Consider the following 11,039-nt stretch of genomic DNA (forward strand, 5'->3'; position numbering starts at 1 on the left):
TGAGCACATGAAGAAGACATGAAACTTAAAGGAATGGTTCATCCAAAAATGAAAAATCTGTCATCATTTACTCGCCCTCAGGTTGTTTCAAACCTGTATACATTTCTTTGTTCCAATGAATGCGGAGAAAGATATTTGGAAGAATGTTAGCAATTTTCAGTTCTGGGACATCATCCACCACCGTAGTAGGAAAAGTTTGTATTTTTTTGTTCTGTTGAACACATAATGAGATATTTTGAAGAATTTAGGAAAACAAATAGTTCTGGGGCACCTTTGACTACCATTTCATTCTTCCTATGATGTCCCGGAACTGAAAATGACTTACATTCTTCCAAATATCTTTCTTTGTGTTCATCGGAACAAAGTAATTAATACAGGTATGAAATTATATGAGCGTGAGTAAATGATGACAGAATTTTCATTTTTGGCCCTTTAACCACACGCTTAAAACAGACATCAAAGCATCAACCTATTCACCTACCAGCAGTCTTTATCTTTTAGGAAAACTAAGCTGTACCTTTGTCTTGTGCCGGTTTGTGCTGCTTTCTCCATGTTAGGAGCAGAGGAACCTCATGCTGGATGAAGTGCAGCAGCTCAATTGAGTTGGACATCCACAGCACCAGCGGCTGCAGACCTGAGATCAGATCCTTCATGTTCAACTCTGCTGAAACATCACCGGTGCCGCTGCAACATAAACAACACATGTGCCCGTATGAAAGAAATATTACAGAAATGATTTCTCTGAGACATCAGTGAGATTTAATGGAGGGGCAAATGGAAACTTGCTAAAGTTTCCTCCGTCTCAGATTTTCTCTTAATTCGAAAAACCAGGATCGGCGAACTCTCCTTTAAACACACCTTTCAAACACATGACAGTCTGGTTTAGTTCAACACTGCTGTGACACATTTATTACTGCTCACTTCAGCAGATAATGAAGGTGTTCAAGTGTTTGGATCTCGGGTCGTGACTGAGCGACACAATGAACACAAAGGTGAACCAGACGTCCACGGCACCGTGGGTGATAATGAGCTAGTTACTGTTGTTCAGCTTCTCTGCTCTTATTTCAGGGGCGTGTGAAAAACAAATGCGTGCGGGAAGAAATAAAACTCTCTCACGTGTCTGCTTGCAGAGCTGCGAGTTCTTTTGTTCTTTCCTGTGGAGTAAAAAGAAGAAAATCCATTTCAGAAGAACGTGCCAATGCCACAACCTTTCATCTGTGACAGGAAAGATTCGTGTCTGCTATCTGAACCATTTGAGAGGTCTTTACAGGGAACATTCACCCAAAAATAATCATTCTGTCATTTATTTACTCTCTGTATCTGTAGAACACAGAAGAAGATATTTTGAGAAATGTCTCATTGGTTTTGTGTCCATACAATGGCAGTCAATGGAGGTCAATGTTGTTTGGTTACCAACATTCTTCAAAATATCTTCTTTTGTGTTCTGCAGAAGAAAGAAAGTCAGACAGGATTGGAATAACATATTGCCAAATAAAAAAAGGAATACCATGGTACTGAATTATTACCATATCTATGTCATGGTACATACACAGACATTGGACACATTTTATTTAAAGTGATACTTCACCCAAAAATAAAAATTCTGTCATCATTTACTCACCATCGAGTTGTTCCAAACCTGTATTAGTTTCCTTGTTCTGATGAACACAGAGAAAGATATTTATAAGAATGTCAGTAACCAAACAGTTCTTGGCCACCATTGACTGCCATAGTAGGAAAAATGACAATGGTACTCAATGGTGCCCCAGAACTGTTTGCTGTCCTACATTCTTCAAAATATCTTCTTTTGTGTTCAACAGAAAAAAGTGGTTACTGACATTCTTCCAAATATCTTTCTCTGTGTTCATCCGAACAAAGTAATTTATACAGATTTTGAGCAACTCAAGGGTGAGTAAATGGTGACAGAATTTTCATTTTTGGGTGAACTATCCCTTTAATCTATGTTCCTTACGAGCTTTAAAACCTAAAGTCTTATGCCAAATGCTTGCGATCAGATTAGTACTTTTTTAGTTTTTTGTTAGTGGCATTTGTAGTCTTTAGACATCCACTCACCCACATGGTGATCTGGATCTGACTGGCAATACGGAGCAGTAATTTCCGGAGGTGAACCAACTCAAAGTCAGTGGCGGAGTGCTGAATGCAAAGGCACATCAGAAACGCTGAAGTCAGTTTAGGTTCTTCTCCTTCAGCGTCCACCGTGCTGAGAATCTTCTCCAGTACCTGTTCTTCTTGCTGCAGCTGATATGACAGCGACACCACCCTACCATCCAAATCCCTCCAGCGGGCGGCCGCTTTCCGAGGCCTCGTCCTCCTCACGGAGGTCCCGCACAGTTTACAGGGAGACACCGTGGCGGGGGGGCAAAGTGTGGCCATCCAGGATGGAGTCTGGAAGACGCCCGAGTCCGTGGGGTCCTTGAACATAAAGAGATAGTGCTGACCGAGGCCCACCAGGTCTCCTGGACACAACTCGACCTCGCTTTCGAGGGGGACACCGTTGTGTGTAACGAAAGCCCCGTGGAGGGGTTTGAGCATGGTTAAGGTCTTGGTTTGGTCAGCGGTGTTCACACGCTGTATGCGGCAGTGCTGGGGCTGGATATCAGGGGCGAAAAGTAAGATGTCCACCTTCAGGGTGTCCTCATCACTACAAGTGGTGGATTCAGAGGAGGAGCCAAAGACGCAAATGTTCCCGCTCATCAGATAGATCAGAAAGTCCTGCAATGGGATCAACACAAAATTAGGTTAAAAATCTTCCCCATCACTGTTCAATATGTCATTTATAAAGCTAACAGAGAGTTTTTTTAAAGGGGTCATATAGCGCGAATACGTGTTTTTCTGTGTCTTTGGTGTGTTATAAGTTGCCCATGCATGTATTAGACACTAAAATTGCAAAAATGAAAGTGTGGGAACAAAAGATGCATTCTATCTAAAAGCGAATGCTCAACCAGACCTGCCTGAAACTTCCGATCTAAACAAGTCACTGGCATAGAGCTTCTCTAAATCCCTTAACCTGACATAATCTCCTGAGCACCTGTTTGAGACTCATTCAGCCTTTTAAAAACCTCTTTAGCTTTTCATGAAGAACGTAACAGAATAACGCTGTGAATGATGGACGTTATCATTCATACACAAATCTGTGGAGCTTTCTGCCAGGTTCAGAACATCTACCATCGTTTATATATTAGTTTATTAAAGCTGCAATTTGTAATTTTTTAGGTGAAAGAGAAACCAAAAATCTCCTTTTCTTACAGTAATTCACAATGATAAACTTCTAATAAATATATGAGCTGTTGGGTACAGGTTTGACAAATACTTAAAGTATGTATAGTAACCAGCAATTTTATGTTTCAAACAAAGATAGTGATATAGTGGCAAAAGTTACAGAATGCAGCTTTAATACTTTGGCTAAATTTGTAATGCAATAGGTTTATAATTTGAGATAACAAAAAAGTTAATTCTTATATAATTCTGTATATTCTAACTCTTTCAACATTTTAACAAGTCATTTATAAACTATTGTAAAACAGTGCATTTGTAGCTAAAAGTACAGATGCACAAAACACACAATAGAAGAAAGTGTTGTGTGGCAACAATAGTGATTATGACCTTCAGTAAAGTAACATGTCCTCATGTCCCTGGAATTTAAACTCCTGATTATACAGCAACATCCACAAAAGACAATTCTCATATAATTACAACCTACAATCTAAACCTACAAACGGGTTTCTTCTGTTCTCAAGTGATGCAAGAATCACATGAAGAGGTGCATGAGACTGTTAAAGCTGCAGTTGGTAATATTTTGATTGCAAATTAACTTATTGAGCAAGTACATAAATAAACATCGCACAAAACTTTCTTACCTGATACCCTACAACACTGATTTGCAACAACTTGGATTCTAAAAACATAGCTATAACAACGTATAAGGAGTTGAAAATAATTCTGTCAAGTTCAGGACATCTCCTGAAGTACCAGACCTCTGCGTATGTGCCAACGCCCGCCCTAGTTTTGCAACAATATTGGGCACCACACACTATTTCCGTAAACATCTATTTTTTATTTATATGTTAAGCTGTCATGAAATGTCAGTTTGTCGTCATTTGACCTCAACTTATTTAAATATAAGTATGTAAAGTAACATGCAATTTTATGTTTTAAACAAAGATGGCGACAGAGAGGCAAAGGTTATCGAGTGCAGCTTTAAAAAGGTTGCAGGGTTGAATATTTTCTTATGATCATGAAGTCAAAAGTGACGAAATGTTTCTAACTGCGCATTTCAGGTTCTACTGTGAACTATTAATTGGTGCACATTATTTAGAAGAAATAAAAAAACTATGTCTCTTCAAAAATGTTTTTATCAACATAAAAATGCACTTGAAACGACCGATTTCCATCACGGATGAACTATTTTCACCATCCAATCACTTTCCAGACATGTCCCACATATATTTTCTCAATGTATTTTTTGTTTAACTCAGACAAACATCAGATTACAGGAGTAAAATGGATGGAGAATGACGTAATGTTAACTTCTGTGTTTTATTACTGGTGTGGTTATGTTATAGGCTTTAATGGTGTGTGTACACACAACACACACACACACACTTAACACTGCATACTCAGCAACACCAGTGATGAGGAATATCAGGGTAGCTGAAAATGCTTAGCGTTTCCATAACAGTCGGTTTTTACAAGATCTGTTGATCTTGCACAACTGTTTTAAATGTCTTAGCCTGTTAGATCTCTGGGGTCAATCATTAATGCTCATCTCACAGGTTTGCTGAGAGCTCATGTGGGCCAGCTATATGGTTAATCTCTGACTGCCGGGCTCAGCTCCAGGATGTCTAGAGACACATATGGATCACCTGCATCCCACATGACTGTCTGTCTGTCCAATTCCTGTCACTCTGACCGGAGCTAATCCTGCAGGAGGCTTCGCTACACACGCACACTCTCTACAATGTGTGGCTGGCCACCTGCCAGGATACCCTCACCGGATTAAAGCGTGTTTAAGGGAAGACTTTAGGGCAACTGTCAACAACATAGTGTAAATTAGCCAGTGACTTATGTAAGCATTAGTTAACCAGTCTAAAACTGCTGTCAGGGATGTTTGATCACCTGGTGCTGCAACAGTTGATTCACGAAGCCAAACAAAACTTTCACAGGGTTTTGTAGTGTATATTTCTTTTAAAAAAGTAACAAAATCTAGAATCCCGAATCCAAACATACAACAAAAGAGAACATTGCGGGAAGCCACTGTCCTACCTGTCTGTGGTTGAATCCCTGCAGCAGAAGGAAGTATGGGAAATCAAAGGGCAGGTGGATGGAGTACTGTGTGGTGTTGTCATCGCTACTTTCCGTCTCTTCCTTTTCTGCGTGGAGGCGGTGAGCATCTTTATCAGCCTCTGCCTCTGGATCCTCCTGCAGAGGAGCAGTACGGGTCACACCGGTGTCCTTTCCTACAGCGGAGACGTCCATGTCACTCAAGCTCCTCCAGATACCTAAAGCATCCGCACCATCATCGGTTCCATTAACAAACAGCGAGGTGACCCGTGATCGGTTGTTCTGCAGCTTTCGGACTTGTGCATTGAGGCCTGCAAAAAAGGGTCAACAAAAATAAGCGTATGTGATAGCTAAAAAAGGGATTTTTTCCATTCAGCAATGATAAACACATGATAGAGACGAGAAATGCTTTTTTATAGGTAGTGGCTTGGTAGTTGCTAGGGTCTCCTGAATGGTTGCCAGGCGGCTGATCTGCAGGTTTGTTACTGAACAGACAGATTTTTTGGGACTGACGATGTCATACTAAGTTATTTGAAAAATATAGCTGCACATCTGTAATAAGAGCCACGTGTCCTTTTTGGCAACCTTCTTTTACTCAAGTTGAACACGTCGCTGGATAGGATTCACATGTACGTGCATGTGTGCTTTAGTATACTTCTTTTAAACTTAAATTTAACACGTATACCAATTAGCCTCTTTGTGTATTTGTCAGAAATATACTTTATATACTTCTCTGAAAAACATGTGACAGTTACACTTGAAAGTACACTTTTATTAACTAAAAATTGGGCCAATTTAGTCCCTGGTAGGTGCTTTTATTGTAAAGGACAGAGTTGTTAAGTGCTATGAAATGCTCTCAGAGGTCAGGCTTTAACACCCATCAACACTCGGGGCGTTATCGGCTGTGGAAATGGGCGTTTCTACCACATTGTTCTGCCACAACACACAACGATGAAGCTGAGCTTCCCCAGTCACCGATTCACAAGGGAACTCTGCAGAAAAGCCCGGCCCCACGCCAAAGCCAACAGCCTCAGAGCGCAGGAAACACAGTCCGAAAGAAAAACAAGCAGCTGTTTCAGTGTTCAGGACTAAAGGACGGTGGGAAAGCCCAGTGTGAGAGCGGACAGGTCAATCCCAATGACAAGCTCTTGTTGGGATAAGCTATGAAGTGCCTCAGATAGTTTATAAATTGTCAACTGCACTGCAAAAAATGACATTCTTACTAAGCATTTTTGTCTTGTTTTTAGTAAAAATATCAAAAACTTCTTCAATCAATATACAATTACTTGACAAGAAAAGTGACCTAAGATATTTAGTCTTGTTTTATGAAAAAAAATATAAGAATTAAGTAAGTTTATGGTAAAAACAAGCAAAAAAAATCTGCCAATGGGGTGAGAAAAATAAACTTAATTTAGTTTGACCTTTTTCTCAAGTACCTAACTCAAGTTTATTTTTCTCACCCCATGGACAGATTTTTTGCTTGTATTTACCATAAACTTACTTAATTTGTGTATTTTTCTTCTTAAAAAGAGACTAAATATCTTAGGTCACTTTTCTTGTCAAGAAAGTGCATCTTGATTTAAGAATGTTTAGATATTTGTACTACAAATCAAGACAAAAACACTTAGTGAGAATCATTTTTAGTCATTTTTGCAGTGTGAAACAAATCACCGGCAGTGTTGGGTGTAACTAGTTACTAAGTAATTAGTTACTGTAATTTAATTACTTTTCCCATGAAAAAATAAAGTAAAGGATTACTTCTGTAATTTAATTACAGTTACTTCTGATGTAATTAAACTAAATACTTTGTGTAATATATGTGTGTGCAATAGTGGAATTGATTAATTATTTAAAAATTCATAATTATATAATAGTTAATAATACTACTTTATGTAGTTTAATATTATTTATTTGAATGTGTTGAAAGAGCCGTTTCATGTCTTTCCTTGAATCACTTAACTAATCAAGGTTGATATAGGATATAGAAAGTAATTAGTAATAAGTAATTAAATACTTCTTGGAGGGAGTAATTTGTACAGTAATCTAATTACACTATTGAATATGTAATTAGTAACTAGTAATTAATGACTTTTTCAGAGTAACTTGCCCAACACTTGCGTTCGGACGATACCTGCAGTGATGTTGTCTGTGTCTTTGGCACTCTGCGCCTCCACACTTGATCGTTTCTGGATCTCGAAACGCCTGGAGAATCCTTCCTTGGGTTTCCATAGCGACTGCAACATGAGCGGCTTCTCGTGGTCGCCGACAACCCGAAAGCACTCAGTCTTCCACTCGTTGTCCGATCCAGTTCGACCAATCACGTCGCAGAGCACATACAAACTGGGGTCTTCTTTTTCCAAGCAGTACCTGTGAGACAAAAGAATACATTTTTATTCGTATTCCTATGTACTTGTATGTTTCTATCCCTCTGTGTCTTATCATCAGTGTTGGGTAAGTTACTCTGAAAAAGTAATTAATTACTAGTTACTAATTACATACTCAATAGTGTAATTAGATTACTGTACAAATTACTCTCTCCAAAAAGTATTTAGTTACTTATTACTAATGACTTTCTATATCCTATATCAACATTGATTAGTTAAGTGATTCAAGGATAGACATGAAAGGGCTCTTTTAATTCATTTAAATAAATAATATTAAACTATTAACTGACCAAAGTATTACAAATGTGAGAATTATACATTAAAACACAGATTTTAAAGTTAGACTTTGAATTTTGATGTCAATTCCACTATTGCACACACATATATTACACAAAGTATTTAGTTTAATTACATCAAAAGTAACTGTAATTAAATTACAGAGAAAAATAGGAGTAATCCCTTACTTTACTTTTTCAAGGGAAAAGTAATTAAATTACAGTAACTAATTACTTAGTAACTAGTTACACCCAACACTGCTTATCATGTAGTCCTAGTGCACACGATCTAATCGAAACCCTTGAAATGGAAATAGTAAATCCCAAGAGCATGTACAGTACATCACCTCTCCAGAGCTTCTTTGACCAGCTCCTTGGCGCTGGAGTGACTGGTGGCCAGCACACTCTTGTAGTTTGTCCCTTGACAAATGTCACTGCCAAATATCTTCAGGATCCCTGGAAGAGACTTCTGAATGGATAACTCCGCAGGGTCGTCCGCTGCCTGCATGTCCCCTGCTAGCGTTCTGCCGTCCTGCCCTTGCCGACCGTCTCGCAGAATGGGACTTCGGTTAAACACGGTGGTCAGCCTGTTGTTGTGTCGCCGTATCTTACTCTTGGCCGGCTGCCTGACTCCGGTGCTCTCCACAGATCGAGCTGTGCTATCAGATGTGTTGGAGCTAAGAGATGGCAAAGAGACATATGAGAGGTTATGACCTAGAAGATCTGACACAGCTGTCTGCTTATATATAACTAAGACATTGTGCATGAACAGTAAGTCAAAAATGGCACAGGCAATATGAACTACAGAAAAAAAACTTCTAACTTAGGGGCGATTCACATTTTGCGTCTAAAACCGTGCGGAGCCGATCCGCTTTCTCTCTTCAAGTGACCCCGCAGTGCGTGCGAGGCACTCCGAAAAGTTGAACTATTTCGATCTCAATGCGGCGCTCACATTTTTCTAGGCTGCATAGAGATGGAAAGAGTTCAACTTTTCGGAGTGCCGATGTATAGGCTAAAGTCAGTTTATACATGGTCTGAGATAATCAGATGTACCGATTCTTACTTAACACAACTTGTACATAAATACAAGAAAAACAAAACAAAAAAGGTACATTACTATTATATCATGACTTCTGACATAAAGTTGTAAAAAAACCTGTAGCCTATACGCTTTAACAGCTGGGCGTTATGGATGTGACATATAAACGCACAGAGTGCATTATACTGTATCCTAACCGTTTATATTTGACTTAACCGTTGTTGATAGAGTCTAAGCATCAGAAAAATATCAGTCTATGCGCAAGTTTTCTATTATAAAAAAGGGCAAATAAACATGCGTTATGTATGTGACAAAAAAGGACACAGTTTTTGAGAGACTGCATACTTTGTAGATTTTCTGTGAATTAAATCCGAAGCAATAATACCCAACAAACGAAGAAGGGACGGCTCTTCATAGAACATAAAATAGCTATTTTTCACGTGTCTGTTCATTAGGATTATGGACTGTTATGGATGTGGCAATCCTTAAAATGTCACCTACCTGACTATGTAAAACCACACACTAAAGAATAACGCTTTAAAAACTTTCAGAGACCTCACATGAGTTTTTGAACCTGTGAATCTGTGCTATCAGTACATTACAAACCTTGGGTAAAACTTTTTTTTCATAGTAAGGTTGACATTTGCATGAAATTAGCTATTTGTCAACTTTGTCAAAACAAACAAAAATAAAAATGACTACTAGGTATTACACGTGCGAATTAAATATGGTTATTTTGTCCAAAGCCTATGTCAACTCTGTTACATCATTAGGAGCAGTTTAAGTCGTCTTATCTTTGGTTAATTTTATATATTTTAATTGTGTTTTTAATTCATTTAGGTGTATTTACCAAATGTAAAATAAATGTTTAAAACATTGCCTTAATGTCCCTGACAGTGTTGACATAGTGAGTGACAGCACTAGGCTATATTGAACGTCAACAACTAGAACGTATCCAAATTGTTTTTACAAATCTAAATACTTCTTACCTGTTTTTACAATAAATACCCCCTGCGAACATGTCTGACAACTGTATTAAAAGTAAAGTCATATGACGTATATGAATAACTTACTGTAGAGATCCATTGCTGCTCTTTCTGGTCAGCATCGCGAGGCGTCTCTTGGGTGAGCGGATCAATAACCCAACAGGAAAGCCCACAGTTTGTTTAGAGATGCGACTGCTGCGCTCCTCTGAGATCATTTCAACATGTGTATGTAAGTTATATAGAAACAAAAGCTTTTCTTTCTTCAGTATGTTGTTGTCTGTGCGCTCCACATGCAGCCAAAATAAGTCCTGTCAGCGTAACACATGTTACAGGTGTCTCAAGTCCTGTCTCTCAGAATAAATCAACTGCATTGTGACATCTAACTCCATAAATAAATGTTATTGCAGGTAAATAAATTATTTATTGTCCTGGTCGGTATGATAAATTCCAATTTAGTCCTGACAAATGAAAACGACAACGCTGTATTAAGCGACAATAAAAGAAATACGTTTTTGGGTTCATGTACTCAGTCTGTAGTCCTCGAGCCCGTTGAGCGTCTCAGTCCCGTTTGAAAAGTTCAGCGCTGTTACAACACTGACGTCACGAGGGCGTCTACCACACGAACGCTGACCGGAAGCAAGTCCTACTAATGTGAAGGCAGAGCACGTGCATATGAATTACCTCAGCTTAACTAAAGCATAGCCTATGCATGATTCATAAGCGAAACATTACGCGTCATCGTTCACGGAAAATGTTATAAATGTATTTCTGTTAGCATCTCTGTAAACATACAGATGCTTTATGATTCAGACAGAATAGCTGGAGACCTGTTGTGAAGTGTAAGGAAAAGGGTGGGAAAGGATTTCCCTTGAACTGGGTGTGAAAGCACTGAACAATATAAAATATGCAAGACATCTTCATGCTTTGTCTTAAAAACTCATACACAGGGTTCAGAAATGTGTTCATTTACATTCATGCATTTGGCAGACGCTTTTATCCAAAGCGACTTGCATTGCATTGTACTATACATAAGTATGTGTTCAGTACTCCATCT

The 11,039-nt window shown here is 38.7% G+C and overlaps 1 protein-coding gene across 1 annotated transcript in view; it reads right to left on the reverse strand.

Moving 5' to 3' along the window:
- The window catches only part of radil2a (Ras association and DIL domains 2a), a 28,816-nt gene extending 18,305 nt beyond the window's left edge, over positions 1-10,511 (reverse strand). Inside the window, exons 1-7 of the mRNA XM_057346030.1 lie at positions 10,073-10,511; positions 8,308-8,637; positions 7,433-7,668; positions 5,284-5,612; positions 2,074-2,733; positions 1,117-1,154; positions 518-684 (exon numbers count right to left, since the gene is read on the reverse strand). Of these exons, the coding sequence (XP_057202013.1) occupies positions 518-684; positions 1,117-1,154; positions 2,074-2,733; positions 5,284-5,612; positions 7,433-7,668; positions 8,308-8,637; positions 10,073-10,200 (1,888 nt within the window). The 5' untranslated portion in view covers positions 10,201-10,511. The remainder of the gene's footprint in view (positions 1-517; positions 685-1,116; positions 1,155-2,073; positions 2,734-5,283; positions 5,613-7,432; positions 7,669-8,307; positions 8,638-10,072) is intronic.
- Positions 10,512-11,039: the final 528 nt, after the last annotated feature.

The sequence above is a fragment of the Triplophysa rosa genome, linkage group LG11 (assembly GCF_024868665.1).
Source record: "Triplophysa rosa linkage group LG11, Trosa_1v2, whole genome shotgun sequence".
Classification (NCBI taxonomy): domain Eukaryota; kingdom Metazoa; phylum Chordata; class Actinopteri; order Cypriniformes; family Nemacheilidae; genus Triplophysa; species Triplophysa rosa.